Raw genomic sequence first — 21,608 nt, 5'->3', positions numbered from 1 at the left:
TCTCTGCCTGGCACTGGGACCGAACTTGTCTCTCCTCAAACCACGTTTTTATACCTGGATCTTCATCGGTGTCGATCTGCTCTCGCTCACGCTCCAAGGTATCGGCGGTGGTCTTGCGGCTACCGCAAAGCAGAACAAGGCTCAGCAGGATGCCGGTACTAACGTTATGATTGCCGGAATTGTCTGGCAGGTCTTTACGCTAACTGTCTTTGGTTTCCTTGTCGCACATTTCTTCTGGAGACTCAGGAGTGAGAGAAGGCACGGTGCCAATCCAACGGCCAAACAGCTCTGGGGTAGCAGGAAGTTTAAGTTATTCCTTGGAAGCACAACCGTTGCCTTCCTATTTATATTCATCCGATGTGTTTATAGGTATGTTTCTTTTCTAATGTCAGTCTGGTTTAAGTACCTCTGTAGATGACGGCTAACTCTGATTTTACTAGAATTGCCGAAATGGTTGGTGGCTGGAGAAACGAGATCATGCAGGACGAAGTCTCCTTCGTTGTCCTTGAGTCCTTGTAAGTTGCACCCCCTTTATAAATACCACGTACTGGTTGTTACATGTCTAACCCGGTAAATAGCCTATGTCTAATCGCTGCTCTGCTCATGACCGTCTTTCATGCAGGGGACTGCTTTCCCCAGATGAGAAGCGATTTTGTGGCTACTAAATTTGCTGACTCGCTCCCCTTGTCTTCCGCCGACACATCCTATACTGCGGTTCACAAACAGCCGCTTATGCCTGGCGAAGATCATTGATCATGCATTCACCCTTCCTATCGTTGCCTCCTTACCTTTTGTTATATGGATGAATTTTGGATTTGATTATGATTTACATACGGAGTCATGAGTTTGAAACCGGGCAGAAAACATTAGATGAAACTGATGCAGGCGTTGTCTCGTCAGGGATAAGGGTTTCATAATTTTGTTATTAGGATTGTCTAAAATACATATCTCGTCATTTTCTCGTTCACTTTTGTCTTTAAAAACATTAGAATAATCTCATTGCGAGAACGCTCATTAAAACATAAACCATTATAAACCAGTAACTCCATGCTGTTGTTCATCCGAAAGGGGGAAAAAACGTCTAAACTGGAAAATGGAGGAGAAGAGAAGAGTCGGTTTCTAAGCGTCTCCCTCAAGTCTTCTCAGACGGTCAATGCCAAGATGGCTTTTACCATCTTGTCCATAGAAGAGACCGAAGGCATACAGTGCCTTGTGGCTCTCACCAGGCGGCGCGACGATAGTTCGAGTGATAAGATCCGTCTTTGTTCGGGGAGCGCGGAAGACCTTGTCAACGAGCAAGGGGCTTTGATAAAGGAAGCTGACGGTGTCGGCGTAGGTGTACAGAGGGTGGGGGAGGTAGCGTTTGCGCCTGGGCCAGATAGCTAAGAAGGAAAAGGCATAGAAGATGGCAAACCCGATGAGGGTATAATAAGCTGGGAAGTAAGAGGAGATGCGGACCTGCTCAAGCTCGGAGTAGAAGCGCGCCATGAAGACACCGCCAGCGAGGATGGGCAGAGCGATTGAGGCGACGCTTACAAAGGAGATATAGGCTACCTTGTAATGACCGGCAACGAGAGCGTGGAAGGTGGCTTCAAGGGGCAGACAGGCATTGTAAGAAAGCAAGAGAGATTTCTCTGCAAAGGCGCCGCGCGGAGAGGAAAGGTCAGCATAGGCTTGGGCGGCACGGAAGTAGACGTCAATGGGCTGCCAGGCAAGGAAGAGGAAATTTGCGAGCATGGCCGGGATGAAACTGAAGAGAAAATTGGAGGCAGAGAAGCCGGACACAGACGGGAGAGTTGGTAAAAGAGGCAGGAAACCTCGCTCCAACGGGCGGTTGACGAAGCTGACGGTGATGAAAGCGATAAGCAGAACGAGAGAAATGACAATCCAGACGACAATGAAAGTATCTTTAAGGAACCAGGGTACCCATCTATAGCGGAAGAAGGGTGAGTGTAGACTTCTTTCGAAGGAGTCCTTGCTGTGAAGGTCCTGTCGCTCGAGGTCAATGGAATCGATGTTGTGGTTACTGCTGGTGCTGTTGCTTCTTCTGTGGCTATGGCCCTTTTCAAGCAGGCGGTCGACCGAAGATACTCTCTTCAATGGTGCGGCCTCCTGACCCAAGGCGTAGAAGCTATCCTCGGGAGCTGCAGAAGATTTCCAATAACCTAATCGCAATTTTCTGGGAGGAAGATGGCCCGCGACATTAGGAGTGACCTCTGACTGGTCAAAGTCGTGCAGCACATTTGATCGTTGGATAAGTGGGATGACGTCTGCCAGGCTTACGGGGTCCCACTGGAGACCACTGGTGCCAAAACCAAAGCGGGCCAGCAGGGCGAGCAAAGCCAGGGCAAGAATGCAGTAGAGGGAGAAGAGCATCCAGCCAACTCCCTGAACGCTGACCCAGCGGAAACCACCATCTTGGAGAGTGCCATAGAAGCGAGGTTGAAATAGGCAGCTGAGGAGAGGTACAGTAAACCAATTGACGAACCAGAAGATGAGCAGACAAACACCTACGAGGGGTTCGCCATAGGTAAATTGCGAGAGATCTGGCAGAACGAAGTTTCTAGGCAGCATGGACAGCCGCTGGAAGGTGGTGTCTCTCGCCGTCTGAGCACGGGCTATACCGGAGAGAGGAGCAATGCGGTAGACAGCCGCTTGCAGGACAAAGTTCCACAGAACGAACAACATGCCGATTATCTGGGGCAGAAACTCAAACAAAAAGTATTCCGAGCCGCCAAAGTAGACGTATCCGGCCATTCCATCGTTTCTCGAAGACCAGATATTGATGAAAGCGAGGACTGTGGCCATACCGAGAGTGAGTAGGATAACAGGACCGAGAAGTACCGGTCGAAGAACGTAAGGAACAAAAGTGAGCGGCGCGTTGATCGGGGGGTCGACAGCAAGGAGGATTCCGGTCTTTGGCGAGTTTTCCATTTTATGATTATCATTATCATTATTGTTAGTATGGTCATTAATTTCCTTCTTGATATTTGTATGTGTGTTCCGTGTATTGTCATCTTTATTGATATTTTTGGTTGCCGTGGTGTTGTTGGTGTAGTAACCGAGTCCCTCGTCAGGAACAAGTCGCTCAACAGGATAGTCAGCCGAGGTAGCTAGCGATCCATGGCGTCCATGGCCCGTAAGTTCCTCGTCTCTGGTCAACTGGTCAATGGCAAAGCGAATGTAAGGTGAGTCATCCGTCCCTGGAGTCGGCGTGCCGCTCTCTGCTCGAGCTGCAGAGCTCATGTTGACGACTCTAGGCGGTCTGGGCATATCTTGTGCCTGCGTATCTGTCTGTGTCTGTGTCTGTGCCTGTGGTTGTGACTCTGCCTGTGCCTGTCGGCGGTCTGGAGAAGGATGTCGAGAGGAAGCTGTTTGGTAGGGGACCACAGTGGCTCTACTGGCGCTGGAGTGAGAGGTCAGGTCTGAGAAGGAGTAATAGTCGTCCGAAGCAGCAATTGACTGCTGGGAGGGTGTGTGAACCAGCTTCGGCTGGCTACCTGGGCGGTCAATCAGTATATGAGCTTGCTTATAGAGGAGTAATGGCCGACTTACTGCCAACGACCTTCAACCGAGGCGTCTCAAGTGGGTGCTGCTGCTGGTGACGCTGCATAGTGGGCTTGATTATGGGTTATTGGGGGGGTCTAGACGGTGAAGAGGAAGAGGAGGCAAGAGAGTGACTGGGCCCGCCGACTTCTTATCCTCGCCATCGCTGTCCTTATGAGCTTGCTGCACTAGCACTGGCGGGTGGTTGGGAGTTGTGTCCCCGTCTGGCTGGCTGGTGCGGTGATGTGGGAGGCTGGGAGTGGCCGCCGCCGCAGGGCCCCAGCCTCTTCTTTTGGGCCTCTCCAGCACAACGTCGACATCGTATCATCACTCCTCCTTTGCTGTACTGTTTCATCTCGGACTCTCTCTGTGTGTCATCGTGTCACCGTGACTGTCACTCCAACTTGTCCCTCTGTTTCTCTTCTCTGTCTTCTCCTCCTCGTCGTCGGTGTTGTTTTTTTTACTTTTTTGACTCGGGCCGAACTTGCTTAGTAATAGATAGATGATGACAAATTGATTTCTTACTTGCACAGGCAGCGAATCATATATTTGATGGCGTGCGAGTTAAATTTGGCAAATTCTTATTGGTGGTCTATTTTAGTTATCTGTTAATATTTATGCTTTGTAGCTACGAAGCTTAATTGCTGACTAATAACGACCTCCATTGCGACGGGCGTGTAAGCAGATGTAGATACTCCGTACCTGAGGGCCTTTCATGGGAATGGAGCCCGGGGGACAGCATTGAGGTGATATACTGACTGCGGTAGCCTAAAACAAGGCTGACTTTACGGAGTGTATTATGATTTATTTGTTCTGTGGAAGCAAACTGAAAAGACCAAGTACTCCGTACCCCATACTCCGAGCGATCTTACCGTACACCTAGATCTGTGGTGTAGATCTGTAGTAGAAAAAAGCCGATTTGATAAGGCAGAGGCACAATATAGTTTAGGATATTTGTTCCCCACGTTTTTTGTGGTTTTCATGGCAGTTGTCTAAAACTATCGGGTCCCAATTAGGAGTTGCGTACCCCGTAGAGTACTCCGTATTTGCTTGGAATTTGTTAATAAGTATGTGAGAAAAGTTTCCAAAGCAATATTTCTATCAGGGGCTGCCGCGCGCTAATTAACTGTACTGTAACTGGGGGTGGCAAGAAGGACGGGAGTTTTCCGTTCCTCCTTGTAGTTTACCCCCTTTCATCCCTGCATAACATAATGCAAGGTGAAACTAGAAGAGCTACAACGCCCCTAGCTGAACCCGAGCCTCTACGCAACTGTATAATGATTAGTCGACCTGACGAGGTAATTAGTTAACATGATTAGCTCGCTACTATAGTACTTCTCTGACGAATCGGATGATCCAGACCTTGGAGATACTGCTGTTGCTTGCCATTGGTCCTTGGGAATGCCATACAGATGACAAAGAGTGTGTATAAACCACACACCAAACAACCCAATTATCAAAACAGATCATCAAGAATGATGCTTGAGACCACCTGCAGCCAGAAGGGGCTGCATAAGAAATGCGTGTCGTGCCAGATCTTCGGCTGGAAGCCTCTCTTCAGGTAACCATGTGAGCGCCGATCGTAGGAAATGTAAGAACACAATACGGCCATCCCCGTCCAGGCTCCGCTCGCGTATCTCAAAAGATTGCTCCGGGATAGGAATAGATCCTTTCCAGTTTGCTACGGACGACATTTGTTAGCTTTACAAGGTAGTCCGCAATTGCTGGGTTATGATCATACCGTTTTCATCCCAGTACTGAAGTCACTTGTCGCTCCGTCTTATGAACTCGAGAGGCGGAGGCCCGAGAAGTGACACCATTTCAGCTAGATGCTGTTCATCATTCAGTAGGCCGTCTGTTCTTCCGAAAAAAAGATTTCCCGTTTCGAGGAGATCTCAGGTCTTGAACAACGAAATTAGTCGCACCTCATATACGCAGAATGGGTAGAGATAATCCCCTTACTGTGAGGCCGGCTGCCCAAATATCCACTTTAGAATCCCATTCCATATCCAGAATAACCTCTGGAGCCCTGTAAATCCCTGGCATAACATCGTCCTTGTGCTTGTCACCGATGCGCGCTTCACCGAATCACAGAGGACAGGTAATCCCGTATTTATCGGCATGGGTCGCGACACATAGATCGTGCGGTCATCAAGAACCTTTCTAGCGATGGGCTGGTTGACCTCACCATCTTCAAATTCAGAAAGGGCCGTAAGATCAGTGATCCCTTGGAGAATGTTATTTGCAGATATGTCTAGAAAGGTCAGTTCTTGGGTCCCAAGCTTGCATTGTATGTACCAGATAAGGAAAACATGCCTGTGTGGACAACCCTGGCTTTGTGGAGATAGTCTAGCCCCAAGAGTATCAACTGCATGCTCCTTTGAACCAGGGCTTCAGGCATCTGCTTGCGGGGAAACATGTCAAGGAATTCCGTGTAGCTCATCCCAAGTGGTTGGTAAAGTAAGCACTGGTGTTGGTTCCCAGTTGGACCCATGATGTTGAAAGAATCAAGTATTATGCGAACAAACGGTATCCCGGGGTGTTCGATGTTGCTCGCCTTGAGATGATTGCAAATGGCAATCTCATTATTTTGACGTTTCTGTGAAGTGCATACTTTGAGAGATAGATATCGATGACTCCTAGCAGGACAGTTGGTCATCTTGAAATCACAGCATGCCTGCATATAATATATGCTGGGGAAGATGATGAGATCCGAGGAGCCTTCTTTTTCCCTAGTTTCATTTTCAGGCTTGTTTACGATCACCACATCAACTATGCAGGGAGCATATTCATCTCAGTAGAACATCCTAGGCTCGACTAAGAGCCGATTTAATTCCCATGTTCAGCTCTATTACTTGGTTTACTTTTGAATGATAAGCGTCCATTAGTTATTCTCCCTTCTGCCTGATTCGTTTCTATCTATCATGGAAACAGCAATAATAACACTAGATTACACTATACGCATGGGCTTAACTGGACATCAAGTGGCCACAATCCCTGATCCTACACAGGAATGGACCCAGGAGGTATTTCCCAAAACACATATATCACACAGTGCGATGATAAAGATGACGGTTGTGCTACTAAGAGGCACTGGAGAACCTTTTGACTCGTGCGGAAGCGAGGTCTCACTCCCAACTTTGACAGCAATATAGCGATTCAACTGAGTGTCTAGGGCTAGACATACTATTGAATAGCCCCAAATCCAAGGTTATCCACGATGCGCTATCGCGGAGGTATCGCAAAGGCATCACTGTAGTGGGTTTCTTGGATGGCTGTAGTGGGTAAGATTTGAGATTTTACACTGCATCAGCTCACAGGCAGAGAGTCTTTGTCAGCTTTGATTTGTCCCTGGCTTCCACTTCCAAGACCCGCTAGCAACCATGGATCGTGGATCAGCTCCTCGGTCGTCGGACGCTGCTCGGGGAGCCAGCGGAGGATCCTCCGCAGAAAGCGTAGAAAGCCTGGCACATCTTCACCCTCAATATCTGCAGCTAGCCCCTCAAGAGATATCTCTGGGAGAGGAACCACATTTTTCCAGTTCCCTGTTCCGAATATGATTTCGTCAGTACTTATAGGGAGAGAGAATGAGACTGTTGCTGTGGAAGTCGACAAACCATTTTCATCCCAAAACGCCTGACATAGTTTGCTCTGGCTCCAGAACTCGACAGGTGGTGGGCCCAGGATAGCGGCGAACTGCGCAATGAGATACCTATCATCAGGTTCTCCGGTCTCTGGGTGCTGACGGTTGAACATGGGCTGCGGAGCAACAAGATCCCAGGCCTTCAGACAGATTATTGAGCTAGAGAGGAAGAGATCACTGAGTTGATGTGACTTACCACCATCACAACGCTCCAGATATCAACCTTTACATTCCACTTCATGTGCATAACGACCTCGGGGGCCCTGTAGATATCGGGCATGATATCGTCAGTATGTCCCTCTTCGTTCATCACCCTGGCCTCTCCAAACTCACAGATCAAGGGCAGCCCTCCGTTCGGAAGAGGCAGCCTACGCATGCTGTAAATAGAGCGATCCCTTAGAACTTTTCGCGGAGAAGGATTCTTGCATTCATCTTCCTCCATCTCTTTGAACGTCGAAACATCATCAACGGGAAGGAGTAGATTCTTAGGTTGGAGATCTGAGAAGGTCAGGATTTAGCACTTTGAGCAGCAAAAATGTGATGATGGGCTGCCACGGCTAACCAGTGTGTATGATTCCGGCCTCGGTATGTAGAAAGTCCAGTGTGATAAGGAACTGGCGGAGACATCGCTTCATTGAGTCCATTGGAATGGATCGTCGAGGAAAGCATCGCAAAAGCTGATCCATACTCATTCCAAGCGCCTGGTGAACAACGCAAAGGTGCTTCCCGTGTGATCCTTGTATATTGAAGGACGTCAGCAGTTTACGAACATACCGGCAGCCCGGATGACTTTCCACATTAGATGCAGCATTGATCCGATCATAGATGGCTGTCTCGTCACGTTTGATATATCTGTTGACATATATCTTTAGGGCAACATAGGTGAAGCCATCGTCCGTGTTCCTAAGATGTGCATGTTAGACGTCTGTTTCTTCTATTTGTCTGTCGGTAGGCAACTGCAAGCTATTTTCCTTACCGGAGGTCGCGAGCAAGCCATACTGTGGAAGTTGTTCCATAGCCAAGCTTGCAGACGACCTGATATCTGCCATTGAGCACTTCTCCGATACGTACGGGATAATACATTTCTGCAATGTAGTCCGGCAGCAATTCCTCTTCAATAGCTACTGCAGGATCAAGTTCGGTGAATCCGGACACCGGGAAGTGGCGAGCATTCAAAGGAGCTGCGGCCAGGGTAGCCATCGCACGTCGATAAACAACCACAGTCTTGCGACTTCGTCGTGCTGATGTTGCTGCTGGTGCTGGTGGTCGATACCGCTGTCGAGGGCAAGCTAGGAGGCCCAAGGAAGCCGCTCGGGGGCCACGAGAGACGGGGACCAGCGTTCCAAGCGAGCATCCAGCACGCACCAGCCTCATGATGGTTGGTGGTTGTGGACGTGTGATTGTCGTCTCGACCTCGCGCTGGTGATGTTCATCCAGGACGGCGCTACTAGAGTTTAGCCCGTTGCGTGCACAAAAGGCACCAGCCAATCATGACTAACTAACTAACTTAACAAGTTACTTTTATTTATGCGACGAATAATAATATCAATAGCTGACTACTGTTAGCCGCCGTACGCCGCCTGTCCGCTTGTCAGATGTTGGGAAGGATTAACTATATACATACGACCAATGGTCGCAGTTTTCCAACCGCTGGCGCCCAATGTATCTACAACTTCCAGCTCCAGTCTCAGTCTGTCTTATAAGAGTGCTTCTGTTATATAATTGCCTACTATCAGTCTTCCAAAGCCCTTCAGGAGTCGTTCTTTTCTCCCCGGGCAACTGATTATATAAGTTGAATATTACATAATCTAAATGACATAATCAATTACGGAATAACCTATATCCGCTTATCAGATCGCCCGTCCTTCCTAATTCTATCCCTGGAGGTCCAGCTAAATCTGCGGCGACAAGAAGGGCTTTTTCTACTTCATCTGCAAAAGCTCGACAGCTTCAGTCTCAGCCCTAGACAGCTTCAGACAGCTTCAGACACAGCGGATATCGCGTCAAATACTGAGAGTACAGCTCAGCCATGGCCTACCGGGGCCAGGAAGGCAGATACCCCGACCACGGCGGCCCTCGTTACAGCAGACAGTCGCCTCCAGACTCGAGACAGAGATACGATTCCCCTGGCGGTACGGAGCTGCCTCACTCTCCGCGTTCTGGCCCTTCCCCCTACGGAGTCCTCTCTATTACCTCTGCTTAACTCTTCAGCTTCTCGCTTTTCTTCCCTTTTCTTTGTATTTGTTGTATTGCGGCTCCGAGCCTGTGCTGATAGGACCCAGACATGTATTACCGTGACCGTGACCGTGACGCCCAAGATGCCTGGACGGCTGACAGGAGGCGAGAAGACAGCGCAGACGAATATCGTGGCAGTAGGGATTGGGAACCCTACAGACAGTCATCTCGATCGCCGCCGCCGCACCCGGGGCGCTACCGGGGCTGGGAAGGTGGCTACAGAGACAGAGACAGAGACCGTGAAAGCTACCGATCTCCTCCCAGATATGACTACGATGCGAACTATAGTCGCAGCCGCAGCCGCAGCCGCTCCCACAGCCGATCTCGCAGTCGAGTTCGAAGTCGACCTCGGAGTCGAGCGCGTAGTCGAAGTTACAGTCGCAGCAGAAGTAGGAGCGCCAGTCGGAGCCGAGGTGGACGCCACACACGGCCATTGCGGCACTACGGGACGGAGAGTAGGGAGGTCATGATGGAGGGCGTGCCGGTTGACATGGTCGAAGAAGACGTTCGAACAGCCCTCCCCGTTTTCCTGTCGTCTGGCTGCATGCTGAGATGAAATCGACTTGTCTTTCTATGTAGGTTTCCAGTGAACTTGCCCAGTACTATCATGTCCGGGGCCTCGAGGACGTCCGAGTTATTCGCGACAAACAAACAAGTGAGTACTCCATAACCACTTCACATATACGTATTTTTGGCATACATCTAACAGACTTAGAAATATCACGGCAACTTGCGTTTATCCGCTTCCCTTCTATCGATGACTCGCGTAAATTCCTGGAATTGAACTTCCCTGCGATATACCTGTATGGCAAAGCCGGGGGCGATGGCCAGGGCGCAAGGGTCAGGATTGCCTACAGCCGTGAGCGAGAGGACCGTAACAGGGCTCGAGCTGACGGGGAATGGACCTGTATTAATGTGAGTTCCATTCAGGTACCCTCGGTTTTATTTTATGCCCACGGGCTGACATGCAAAATAGTGCTCAATTGTCAACTATCCTGGTCGACAACGGTGCTTCCGCTGCCAGGTATCCAAACCAGGTATGGCCAAAAAAAAAAAAAAAAAAGAAGAAAGAAGAAAAATTACATACTAGAATGGATATGCACACATACATATCGAGACCGATATAGAGGCTAACATTTGTAGATGTTGCCGTACCGCCCATGGAGGAGACTGTCAAGGTAGCGAACAACGGGGACAACGATGTTTCAACCGATGGCACTCCCTCGCAGTTTCTCCTCTTCCGAGGCCTCGAATCGAGCGTTACCGAGGAAGTGCTGGCCAAGGGTGTTGCGAAGCTTTGCAAACAGTCCAAGTCCGCTGCGGCTTCGGCCTCTTCTGCTTCATCCGGGGTCGGTGGAGCACCGGCAAAGAAGGGAGCCAAGGTCGCGTCTACAACCGGCGACAGCAATCTCGGGGCTCGAGATGGGTCAATTCGTCGTGTTCTGTTGGTACGAGATCGCCGAACGAACGAGAGCTGGGGGTATGGATTTGCGGAGTTTGCGACTGTGGAGGACGCTCAGTGCGCTCTTACTCGCTACACATCCCTCGACACCTTTACCATCTCCTCAAAGCCAGTGCTCGCCTCGTACATCCACGCCGGCGTGTTTGTACCGGTTCTTAATCTCAACCCAGATGTTCATAGCAGCGCTACGAGTACGAACAGTGAGCTTGAGCGATTCACCTTTAGCCCCCTTGGCAACTTGGCTGCGAAGCTGGCTTACTGGGATGAGGAGGCATATGCCAGCGAACTCAAACTTGCCACAGCTGCTGCCACGAGCGAACTCAGTGGAAAGGCAGGGGGAACGGCCTCCACGTCCGGACAGAAGATGAGTACTGCCAGGGCAGCGCACCCTGGCCGGGATGGAGAGAAAGAGAGGAAGAGGAAGAAAGTGGAGGCGACAGCAGGGGGTGTTGCTGGCTCAGCAACGAAGAAGATCGCCATGGCTTCGCATCTCCAATTCTGGAGCAATCGCCATGCGGAGTTGCATGGCATCGATAGACGCAGCGCCGAGACGGGCGATGGGGATCACTCCAACGACCCTGGCACGGCCGCTGCCCGATCACCATCAACACCTCATATTCAACCGGTCCATCAGCAGCAGCATCAGCAGTCAGTTCAGGCAGAGCAGCCACATTTACAAGGACAGCAGTCCTACGCCGACCTTAACCGATTGTGTTGTTATTTATGCATGAGAGAGTTCAAGTCAGAGGCCCACGTTCGCCAGCACGAACGGCTGAGCCAGCTGCACCGTGAGAACCTGCAAGATGAGACACTGAAGGCTAAGGCACAGGCAAAGCTGGCAAAGAAGCGAACCCTCACGGCGGACCAGACAGAGTATCGCGATCGTGCCAAAGAGCGGCGGAGGGTGTTTGGTTCGTCGAAGAGCAGTAATAGGAAGAGAGAGGCTGAAGATGACCGCCAGGATGAGTACGAGCAAGGGCTTGGCAGCAACCCTGATGGCACTGATAATGCTGCTAGCCCTCCACCAGCGCTGTCCAAGGGTGCTGCCCTGCTGGGGAAGATGGGCTGGTCGGCTGGCTCTGGTCTCGGGGCGGAAGGGAGCGGCATGAAACAGCCGGTGGCAGCAGACTTGTACGTGCAGGGCGTGGGACTGGGTGCGCAGGGTTCAAAGGTTGGAGATGCAGTTCAGGAAGCTGGCCGAAACACGCGTGGGAAATATGATGAGTTTCTCGAGAAGACTCGAGAACATGCGCGCGAACGGTACGAGAGGATGAAGGACGAGCAGGGCTAGCCATGTCCATCAGATACGTTATCTCAAACCATACTACTTGGTAGCAAAACCATAACCAAGTGCTTGTATGAGTAGATCCGGGCTAAAAGGGGTGTACCTTGGTAGCTGTGATTTGGAATTTTAGCACCCCTTATCTTGACTTTAATACAGCAGAGCAAGTGGATGCTCGCGAGTCAATATATAATAACGAACATGCCGTTATATATATGGTTGTACTCAGGGGATGGAGCCGTATAAGATTCCGGTAGTTAGTAGTATACAAATTCTTTTTCTAGTCGTACATGCAGAAACATCCTGGGATTGAGGTATGATCACCTCTCTTTCCCCCGCTCATTCAACCAGGTTTTTCGGATTTCATCCTGTGCCCGTTGCTTCTCGGCCTCCTTCGCATTTGCGGTCTCCTTGCTGGCCTTCCGATTCAGCACGGAGACAACCCATTCCTCCATGTCTTCCTCCACCTGCTGTTCCGTCCTCCCCGTGCCATCAGCTCCCAGTCCACCACGGACTATCCTCCGCAGCTCGTCGAGGGTCTCGAATCCAACGGCTTTCATCCCTGCTCCGACGCCGAGAATGGCCAGGGCCACGACATTGAGAGTAGCGAGGTTGAGAGCCTCCAGGGCCTCGAGCGGTGCGCTGACATTGGGTTTGTGGTGCGAGGCGGTGGTGTAGAACTGAGGAATAGCAGCCAGACGGCGGCGGTTGAGCGAGCGGCGAGTGATGAAGGTCGAGAGAACAAAGAAGGCTGAGCCGCCTATAAGCAGCTTTGTAGACGTAGGCAGTGAGAACGCAGACTGTGTAGATGGTGAAGCCGTTGATGCTGAGGTCGAGGCTGAGGATTGCGGTTGTTCAGGCTGTGGCTGCGGCGTCTCTCGCGCCATGGTGGCCATTGGAGGGTTGCAGAGCAGTACCACGGTGTCTATGGGGGTATCGCTTCGTATCCACGTGTCTTGTGTCTCTCCGGACTCGCTTGATGCTCTCCTTCGAGCTGCTCGTCGCTGGCGCTGCTGAGGTTTGGCTGGCGACGTTGATATTTCCCAGTTGGGCGTTTTGGCTGACAAAATCTGACGCCAAGCCTTGTATGCACATTATTTCCGTACGACATCAACATCGACATCGACATCGACATCAACACCAACCTCCAAGGTCAACAGCAGCATAAGCTACACCGATATCAAGACTATCACGATCAACAAGCGGTGGCAGCAGCAGATGACTGATCTTCGACTCTGCAAAACCGGCGACATCGCCATCTGATAGCGAGCGACCATAATTACTACTGGATGCTACACCGACGCTGCTAGGCCGCACTGATGCTGCACACCCGCAGCAGCAGCGTGTTTCTATTCATATCCCGTGTGTCTATTTTCATATCTCAGCCATCGCTCGTATACGGGAACTGCTGGCGAATCAGTTCGTGCAGATCGAGGCTTGTTGAGAGCCATTCATGCTGGCCAGTTGTTTCTCTTGATTGCTGCTGCAACTTAAACCGAAAGCCACGCTGGACTAGCGTGCACCAACGCATACATACAGCCAGACAGAGAGTCAAGAGTAACTTTGACCTTGGAATGTAACATGAATGGGCACTCCTGAAGGGAAAGATAAGGCATGACTTGTTCGCGGGCTGATGTGCATCGTAGATATACTTCTGCCACCGCCGTCCGTGCAGGTATCACTTGCCTATCAGATCGCCCAGGCGGTCTCGCTGCATACTCGCCAAAATGAGAGGCAAAACCGATTCCATCTCATCAGCGTTAACTCGATGTATCCAAGGAAGCCAAGCGGCCGATGTTTCGACTTCCTCAGTTTTTACTGCTTCCTCCTCCCCCTTTCGCTGTGATGGGTCGTGCAGCGTTCGTTTCGGATATCACGAGGCTGAACGCAGTGCGGGCCGATGGTGGCTTGGGGAAAGTTGAGTTACAAATTGTTTCGGCGAGATTAAGTCGCCATGAAGATCGAGAGTGAGAGATTCATTCAAGTGCGTTTGACAACTCAGAGTATTGTGCGAGGATGCATAAGATCGGTACGCTTCCACAGAGGTAAAAGAAGGTAGCTCTATCGGCATGAAAGGGAATCTCCCACACCCCCATATTCCCCAGGCCGAGCCGCTCGGCAAGTCTCTGATTTGAAAGGCATGCCGGACGCAGGTCGCTTTTTCACGCCTGCCATGCGTTCATCCCTCGGTCTGCAGGTTCAGCATGGCTAGCTGCAAGCCTAGGCAAGGGTGACGACGAAGGCTCGGCTCGCAGCGATCGACAGCGAAGAAGTTGATGCACTAAAATCTAGCAGAGCAGGTTCTCACCAGGCTCAGGCTCTGTCAAGCAGAGTTTACTTTCCTTGTCATTATTTCTTTCCTTTTATTGTATTTTTGCACTTGCTTGCTTGCTGCTGCTGCTGCTGAGAGGGAAAAAATGAGATCGTATCGTGGTCATCCATGTTCCATGCATAGCCCGGACGTGTGCCTGTTTCAGGAGCCAGACACGGATACGAGCCATGAGGTGAGTCGATCAGCCCCTTCCTCCTTTACCCTATCTCCCTACCTCTCTCGATCGAGTCCATCGATGCTTCGAAATACCTCCCTGAGCAGACAGAAAGCTGTTTTGCATGCGAAGCATACTTAGATAGGGCTGCTTTTGATAAGTCTCTTGGGTTGCGACCTTATCAGAGAACTAACTCTTAGTCAGCATCAGAATGCCGCGGCTCGCTTGGCCTTCCCAAAACAGGATAGAGCCCAACGCTAGTCCCAAACAGGGAAAGTGCACTTCACGTGGCTTCCAGAAGGAATAAAATTAGAACAGAACACGTGATATTCGTATTAGTCACCCACGTGGAGAGCGACAGAAGCGAAGGAACAATTCTCCGGGGGCGAAAGAGCGATATCAAAAGGCCGGCAAGGATGAAGAAGACGAGAGGGACGAGGGTGAGGGCGAGGGCAAAGATGAGGGTGAAGCAGGCTGGCCGGAGAAGCAGCCGGAGATGGTGCAAACAGGAGGGAAAATATGACACAGGTTGAAAGCCCCGGCGATAGTGATGGTGGTGATGATGATGCTGATGATGCTGATGATGTAACAAACAGGGAAGCTGAGCGAGGGATAGAGGACGTTGAGTTCTGGGCTGGCTGGCTTGCAGGGAGAGGGCAGGGCCGGCTAAGATGAGTTCGTCGAGAAGAACGGAAGAACCGGCAGGGAACAGGCTGTTTGATGAACGGCCAGCAAGGCCAGAAAGGGTGAGAGAGAGAGAGAAGTGAGGACGAGAGCAGGCCCAAGTGTTCTCGGCCGACTTGGCCGGCAGTGGCCGCCGACCAGGACATGACTCAATTGTTTCCTGGATGGACAGCCCTGGGTGGCACAGCAGCAGCTAAGCAACCTGCCAGTTGCACAATTGTGCTCTGTACGACTATGGACGGCGGACGAGGGACAGACAAGAGACGGCGTCTTGAGCTCTGCTTTTTCTCGCCATGGCCATGCGAGCCTCCTGTCAATCGATGTCATCCCGGAATCAGAGAAGAGTCTTTGCAGGGCCAAACGAGATGGCGATCAGAGTTCGCCGGGCTGCGCCTTGGCTATTCCAGGGGCCCGTAATCTTAGTTACAAAAAAAGAGGGCAAAGGAAAAAGGAAAAAAAAAAAAGGGCGAAAGAAAAAAAGCAAAGGAAAAAAGGCAGATTGAAAGCAAAAAGCGATCCTCCACAGCGAACCAGAACCAGAGAATGGTCCGATCCTCCCTTTGGCCTGACGTTGGGGATGCGAGCTGCGCCTGGTTCGCCGAAGAGAGCATCGCATCGCCCGAGAATAGGATCTCTTCATATATACTCGGCCGTCCTGCCTCTCTGCCACAGATCTTCCCTTCTCCCTCACCATATACTTACACCCTCTACCAACTCCAACTCGACTACCAACGCTGAATATATCAGACTGTCAGCTTGACAGCTAACGTTTCAACTAGCCCTCTCGCCAACCCAAGGATCCTAGACCCGACTCCGTCCGTCTCATTTCGTCTCCCTACCCACCTGAAACGCCGCCGATCGCCCATACATCTTTGCTGCTCTCTCTGTGACGGACAACCGGGTGATAGAGGCCGCTGAGAAACTTCACTCTGCAGGCCCTTGGAAAGTCACTCGGCCGCGCTGCCCTTCGGCAAGATGGCCGTCGACAAGACCCCAGCTACCAGTCCCATAATAACAGCGGGCTCGTCCTCCTCCTCTTCTGATGTTCTCAAGCCGCGCTCTCCTCTTGACGACCACCGACTCTCGTTCAACCACACCAAGGACCTTCACACTCATTTATCAAAACAGGCTTCACACGGATCTTCCTCTGGTAGGCAAGATCGAGGGCGTAGCAGAAGCAGAGAGTCAGAGAGAACAGTTGCCCCGGATAACGACGAGCTTCAGGTCACAGCCATGCCATCAGGATCCGGCTTCCATAACATCGAGGAGGCCGGCGAGAAGGCCCGCAAGAGAGACGACTGGATTGCCATCTCTAACTTCCACCCAGGGTAAGTCTGAATCTGTCATTGAAAATATCAAGGACAAAATCGAGGAGAAAAGAAAAAAAAAAAAAAAAACAGAATATACTGACTGACTGGTGATAGATGGTTCTCCGTAAACATGGGCACTGGCATCACTGCCATCCTACTCCAAAACCTACCGTACCAGTTCCCCGGCCTTCACTACATCGCCGTCGTCCTCTTCATCCTCAACGTAATCATCTTCTTCCTCTTCTTGACCATCTCGATCACCCGATACTGCTTATGGCCCGACAAATTCAAGGCCATGCTCGCACATCCCGCTCATTCTATGCTTCTTGGAACCTTCCCCATGGGTTTCGCCACAATCATTAACTGTATCGTTTTCATTTGCGTACCTGTCTGGGGTGAATGGGCCTCCAGATTTGCCTGGGGTCTGTGGTGGATTGATGCCGCCGTATCAGTCGCCATCTGCTACTTTGTCCCCTTCATGCTGTAAGTTGAACCTCACCAGATACCTTTTTTTTTCTTCCCCAGACCTTATAGGCTAACCAGAGAAGAATGACCAAACATACCTCTTCCCTCGAGACGATGACGGCGGCCTGGTTGCTCCCCATCGTGGCTCCCGTTGTCGCGGCCGCCTCTGGAGGTGTGGTTGCTGATTCACTCCAGAACGACACCCACGCTCTCATCACCATCCTCGTCTGCTATGCCATGTGGGGATCTGCCGTCCCCTTGGCCATGGTCATCCTCGTCATCTACTTCCAGCGTCTTGCCATACACAAGCTGGTTCCTCGAGCAGCCATTGTCAGTGCCCTACTGCCCATCGGCCCTCTTGGACAGGGTGGCTTTGGTCTCATGCAGCTTGGTGTCGTAGCCAAGCGTGTTTTCCCAAGAGTAAGCCCCTTCCCCATTCCTTCTAGTTGTCCTGGGGAGAACCTTTTGTTCTGAGTGCTAATTCTCGTGTAGCTTGACTTCCTTGCTCCCATTGCCGGTGACATCTTCTATGTCATGGGCGCATTCATCGCCATGATCATGTGGGGATTCGGTCTGATCTGGCTGTGGTTTGCCCTGGCCAGTTTCACCCGCGGAAAGTTCTACTTCAACATCGGCTGGTGGGCGTTCACTTTCCCGCTCGGTGTTTTCACCACAGCTACCACTCAGATGGGCAAGGAGTTCAACTCTCCCTTCTTCGACATTCTCGGAACTGTAAGTCTTGGAGTCCTTAGTTCACAATCCTGTGTAATATTAGAAAAACGCGTACTAACCTTGGGTCTCTCTAGTTCTTCTCTATTGTTGTTACTTGCATGTGGGTGCTAGTTTTCGCCTTGACGGTGTATAAGTCATGCACCAAGGAGCTCTTCCGATAGAATCTTCATCACTCACCATCTACGATCAACTGCCACGACCATAAACCTCTTTTCCAACCTTCATGCTTGATGCTGTCGGCGCTGAAGAGGCCAGGCTTCTCTTCGTTTCTCGTCCTCTCCTAGCTCTTTCTTCTTTTCTCCGCCTTCAAAAAAGCCCACCCAGTTTCCTCTCCTGCACATAGTACTCCGCCTCGAACTCGCACATATACCATTCTTCGGGATACCTTTTTTGCCAGCATCTCTTCGTTTCTTTCATTCTTTGCATGATCTCTCGGTCTTGAGATCATCATCCTTTTCATCATCATCTTTTTTTTATCTCCTAATCATGCGCAATGCGGTACCGACTTGTGGTTCTTCAACAGGATATATAGACAGCGAGCATTAATATAAACCTCTCAGATTCATATTCTCTTTCCTCGCCGCGGTACTTGGTACCTGTCTTCTCTTGGTATCTGGTATCTTGTAGTGATAATACTACCTGTGATCCGCAGTGTTATTATTCAGTGATATATTGCTATCACCGCAGGCATCGGTGGAATAACAGGAGTCAACACAGCATCAAAACTGCGCTCAACATCAACAACGTCGAGATGTCAATAATCACGACAGCGAAACCCCGCCTTATAAGCACCGCAAAAAAAGAAAGCTGAAGAGGACGGTGAGCCCAATGGCGCATCCATCCATGGCCTGGAGGCCAAGAGGCGGCTGGCGGAACCGCGGGCCTCCCTTCCCGCCGCACGCAATTGGCCTCTCGCCTGTCATGGCGCATCACAGATCAACCACCACTTCTTCCCGACTTCACTGCCGCTGGATATAAACTCGCGAGTTAATCTAAGTGATAAATAGTCGACGGAGACGGAGCATATCATCTACGAAGGGGAGAAGAGGACAAGAAAGATAACAGAGAGACGCCATGGCGGACGAAGAGCAGCACGAGCAGACGCCCGCACATCTCGACCCGGCCAACTTCCCGCAGCGCCTGGCGCATCCAGAGTCCAACATCCGGGTTGAGCTGACCTACAGTCCTCTGGCGCCCTCGGAGTACACAGCTCACGTCCGCTCTCCCCATGCCGGCGCAAACATCCTCTTTCTGGGCACCACGCGGTCCTCCTTTGCAGACAGGCCGGTTGCGCGGCTGGCGTACTCGAGCTATGCGCCGATGGCCCTCAAGACTATGATGGCTATAGCCCGGGAGTCTACTGCCAAACATGGCCTGACGGGTGTCAGCATAGCTCACAGACTCGGCGAGGTGGCTGTAGGAGAGGAGAGCATCGTGATCGCGGTGAGTGCGGCACATCGAGGGCCAGCCTGGCGGGCGGCAGAGGAGATCCTAGAGAAGTGCAAGGAGAAGGTCGAGATATGGAAGAGAGAAGACTTTGCCGATGACAGCTCGTCTGCCGAGTGGAGGGCCAACCGAGACCGGGACGCGGATGGGAAGCCGGCCCAGTAGTCTCGAGAGCTATTCTTACACACTTTCTTGGAGGGATAGGCCTGTTTACATGTTGCTATTATTACATTCATCGGATATATATATCTCGGGCTATACGGAGTATAGTATATTGTACAGGAGGAGGGAGACTTGTCTTGTCCGTTTACTTTAATTTCCTCGCTACTTACTACTGGGAGTCACATCCAGGGGCTTGCCAGCCCGCTTCCAGTCTCCAATATGGTCCAGGATAACCTTTGATGCCGTCTGGGGTGTGTCCTGCCGTCCGATACACTCGACAAAATCGCCTTCAGGATCTACCATATTCTTTTTGTTAGTATCTTCTTCTTCAGGGTGGTGACAAGGGACATGCTAACCCATTAGGTAGAAGTATATGCTGTGGTCAACTAGGTAGTCCTCGCCGGGCTTGATGTTCTGCGGAGTGCTAAAGTAGACACGGTACTGGCGACACACATCCTTGACTTGCTCGTACGTGCCCGTCAGGCCGATGATGTCCTTGTGGAATTCGTTCAGGTACCCTCTTAGCACCTCTGGGCTGTCTCGGGCCGGGTCACAGGTGATAAACACCGGGCGCATCACCTCCTGTCCGTTCGACCTGGCCCGTACCTCGTCGATGATCTCGGCCATCTTGTCCAGCTCGTCCGGGCATATGTCAGGGCAGTGTGTGAAACCAAAGTAGACCTGTTTCGTCAGTCCCATATGCTTAACTTGTGTTCCGAGCGTGAATTGTAAATAGCAGTTCTTTCTTACAAAGCTGTATTTGCCCTTGAGGTTCTCCTCCGTGAAGGTCTCTCCATTGAGGTCCTTGAGCACAAACGGCCCGCCTACTCGAGGCTTCCCAACGCCTTTGCTCATCTCCACGATCCGTTCGCGCTCCAGCCGTGCCTTTTCATACTGGAAATAGACAATCATGCCAGCTCCCGTGAGCACGAAGAGAACCGCCGACTTCCATGAGAACGGTCCCGTAGAAGAGCGCGCCTTGAGTTGTTCGATGGTCTTGGCCGGCCGCACCGTGGATGTAGAAAAGGCATTGGATCTGTCCGGACGGGCCTGTCTGCTGAGAGGCCGCAGCGAGTGTCTCGTCGTCTCTGCTGTTCGTGATAGCAGCTGGCTGTATTGTCTGATCTGGCAGGGCCTGTGGGCGCATTGCTGGGCCGCCCGTAACGACCGCAGCAGCGTCGACGCCATGGAAGCGGACGCCATCTCTGTCTGCCTTTTTCCGTGTCTCTCTTCTTCCTCTTTTTCTTCCTCTTATCGCCTTTTTCTCTATCCTTCTTCCTGTTCGCAAGTGTAGTTTCTTCCAGTCGCTGCGGAAGTTCGTGGATTGAAGGTACATGCTTATGTAATGGAGGACATCACGTGAGGAAATCCGGGCCGAAGTTTTGCCGATATAAAATTTTCCCCTGGCCGTTATCTACTTGACCCCCCTAGGGACCTCCTTCATCTATCTCAGCGCCGGGAGAAGATATAAAAGGCGAGACGAATAGAATAGAAGTTGGGATGCAATAGAGAAAGCAAGCCTACGGACGTGTTCTGTTTAAACTCCCCAAGTAATGCGATTCATGCCTATCTATGCTATGCTGATGCTGAGCGAGAAAAGGAGTCCATCGTCTGGCTGTCTAGAGGACCAACCAAAAGCTTTCCAGGAAGTAGGTGGCTGCCGAGTGGGGGTATCAGATGCCGGCTAGGGACGTGTAAAATGTATGAGGAAATGATAGGAAGCTGGAAAGAGAGCGTGCGCGGTAGCTAATTGGTACATAATAGGAATACCGGGGGCCATAAGTAAAGCAAGAAAGGGGGTTATTTCTAGTAGAGGGCGTGGATAAGATAGACATCAAACATACACAATATGAAAAAAAGGGACTAGAACAATAGGAAATTAAATAATAAAGGAGAAACGCCAGACTCCGGGGATATTAGGTATGGGATGGTCATTCTGGAGCGTATTAAGACGTATTAGGTCTGCTGGAGGGCATTCTTTTTAGAACATTAGAACTGGCAAAAAAGACATAAGACAGACATAAGGTAGGAGATGGACATAGGAGATGGACATAGGAGACGGCATTAAGATGGTGAAGCGCTGGCTATTGCATGTTTCGGCTGGTCTGGCAAGCGCGGCTAGGACTAGTACGGCTTCGCTCGTCCTCCTCCAGTA

General features: G+C 51.1%; 11 protein-coding genes across 18 annotated transcripts in view; 4 read left to right on the top strand and 7 right to left on the bottom strand.

Moving 5' to 3' along the window:
• Positions 1–166: 166 nt before the first annotated feature.
• TERG_02702 (uncharacterized protein) lies at positions 167–753 on the top strand (the record flags this gene model as incomplete). Its single annotated transcript, XM_003237945.2, has 3 exons — positions 167–369; positions 441–515; positions 579–753. 3 exons carry the CDS (start codon positions 167–169, stop codon positions 751–753), a joined length of 453 nt encoding a protein of 150 aa, XP_003237993.2.
• Positions 754–1,119: 366 nt separating this feature from the next.
• On the bottom strand, positions 1,120–3,613 carry TERG_02701 (uncharacterized protein; the record flags this gene model as incomplete). Its single annotated transcript, XM_003237944.1, has 2 exons — positions 1,120–3,500; positions 3,556–3,613. 2 exons carry the CDS (start codon positions 3,611–3,613, stop codon positions 1,120–1,122), a joined length of 2,439 nt encoding a protein of 812 aa, XP_003237992.1.
• Positions 3,614–5,504: 1,891 nt separating this feature from the next.
• TERG_02700 (uncharacterized protein) lies at positions 5,505–6,205 on the bottom strand (the record flags this gene model as incomplete). The annotated part of the gene is made up of 2 exons (XM_003237943.1): positions 5,505–5,800; positions 5,845–6,205. 2 exons carry the CDS (start codon positions 6,203–6,205, stop codon positions 5,505–5,507), a joined length of 657 nt encoding a protein of 218 aa, XP_003237991.1.
• Positions 6,206–6,855: 650 nt separating this feature from the next.
• On the bottom strand, positions 6,856–7,302 carry TERG_02699 (uncharacterized protein; the record flags this gene model as incomplete). The annotated part of the gene is made up of 1 exon (XM_047747952.1): positions 6,856–7,302. One exon carries the CDS (start codon positions 7,300–7,302, stop codon positions 6,856–6,858), a length of 447 nt encoding a protein of 148 aa, XP_047603922.1.
• A 2,094-nt stretch (positions 7,303–9,396) lies between these two features.
• Positions 9,397–9,858, bottom strand: TERG_11881 (uncharacterized protein; the record flags this gene model as incomplete). Its single annotated transcript, XM_047750925.1, has 1 exon — positions 9,397–9,858. The coding sequence occupies one exon, from the start codon at positions 9,856–9,858 to the stop codon at positions 9,397–9,399; it is 462 nt and encodes a 153-aa protein (XP_047605722.1).
• A 35-nt stretch (positions 9,859–9,893) lies between these two features.
• Positions 9,894–12,177, top strand: TERG_02697 (uncharacterized protein; the record flags this gene model as incomplete). Its single annotated transcript, XM_003237941.2, has 5 exons — positions 9,894–9,929; positions 10,004–10,079; positions 10,140–10,339; positions 10,401–10,461; positions 10,568–12,177. The coding sequence occupies 5 exons, from the start codon at positions 9,894–9,896 to the stop codon at positions 12,175–12,177; spliced, it is 1,983 nt and encodes a 660-aa protein (XP_003237989.2).
• A 311-nt stretch (positions 12,178–12,488) lies between these two features.
• Positions 12,489–13,064, bottom strand: TERG_02696 (uncharacterized protein; the record flags this gene model as incomplete). Its single annotated transcript, XM_003237940.2, has 1 exon — positions 12,489–13,064. The coding sequence occupies one exon, from the start codon at positions 13,062–13,064 to the stop codon at positions 12,489–12,491; it is 576 nt and encodes a 191-aa protein (XP_003237988.2).
• Positions 13,065–15,779: 2,715 nt separating this feature from the next.
• On the top strand, positions 15,780–18,714 carry TERG_02694 (sulfite efflux pump SSU1). 6 transcript variants are annotated; one of them, XM_003237938.2, is made up of 5 exons: positions 15,780–16,666; positions 16,763–17,131; positions 17,197–17,533; positions 17,606–17,845; positions 17,920–18,714. In XM_003237938.2, exons 1-5 carry the CDS (start codon positions 16,314–16,316, stop codon positions 18,004–18,006), a joined length of 1,386 nt encoding a protein of 461 aa, XP_003237986.1. In that variant the 5' UTR covers positions 15,780–16,313; the 3' UTR covers positions 18,007–18,714. The 6 variants fall into 6 exon arrangements, with proteins under 6 accessions (XP_003237986.1, XP_047603921.1, XP_047605719.1 ...); XM_047747951.1 differs by having other exon boundaries at positions 17,606–18,714; XM_047749451.1 differs by having other exon boundaries at positions 17,197–17,845.
• Positions 18,715–18,832: 118 nt separating this feature from the next.
• On the top strand, positions 18,833–19,456 carry TERG_02693 (uncharacterized protein; the record flags this gene model as incomplete). The annotated part of the gene is made up of 1 exon (XM_003237937.2): positions 18,833–19,456. Exon 1 carries the CDS (start codon positions 18,920–18,922, stop codon positions 19,454–19,456), a length of 537 nt encoding a protein of 178 aa, XP_003237985.1. The 5' UTR covers positions 18,833–18,919.
• On the bottom strand, positions 19,337–20,849 carry TERG_02692 (uncharacterized protein). 3 transcript variants are annotated; one of them, XM_003237936.2, is made up of 3 exons: positions 20,204–20,849; positions 19,810–20,134; positions 19,337–19,749 (listed from the first exon to the last, which is right to left on the bottom strand). In XM_003237936.2, the coding sequence occupies exons 1-3, from the start codon at positions 20,654–20,656 to the stop codon at positions 19,616–19,618; spliced, it is 912 nt and encodes a 303-aa protein (XP_003237984.1). In that variant the 5' UTR covers positions 20,657–20,849; the 3' UTR covers positions 19,337–19,615. The 3 variants fall into 3 exon arrangements, with proteins under 3 accessions (XP_003237984.1, XP_047603920.1, XP_047605717.1); XM_047747950.1 differs by having other exon boundaries at positions 19,810–20,849; XM_047749449.1 differs by having other exon boundaries at positions 19,337–20,134.
• A 585-nt stretch (positions 20,850–21,434) lies between these two features.
• The window catches only part of TERG_02691 (uncharacterized protein), a gene marked incomplete at both ends in the record, with an annotated part of 2,553 nt that continues 2,379 nt past the window's right edge, over positions 21,435–21,608 (bottom strand). Inside the window, one exon of the mRNA XM_003237935.2 lies at positions 21,435–21,608. Within this exon, the coding sequence (XP_003237983.2) occupies positions 21,435–21,608 (174 nt within the window).

This window comes from Trichophyton rubrum (assembly GCF_000151425.1).
Source record: "Trichophyton rubrum CBS 118892 genomic scaffold supercont2.2, whole genome shotgun sequence".
Lineage (NCBI taxonomy): Eukaryota > Fungi > Ascomycota > Eurotiomycetes > Onygenales > Arthrodermataceae > Trichophyton > Trichophyton rubrum.
The sequence above is the reverse complement of the archived record's forward strand: the minus strand, read 5'-3'. Positions and strand labels throughout refer to the sequence as shown.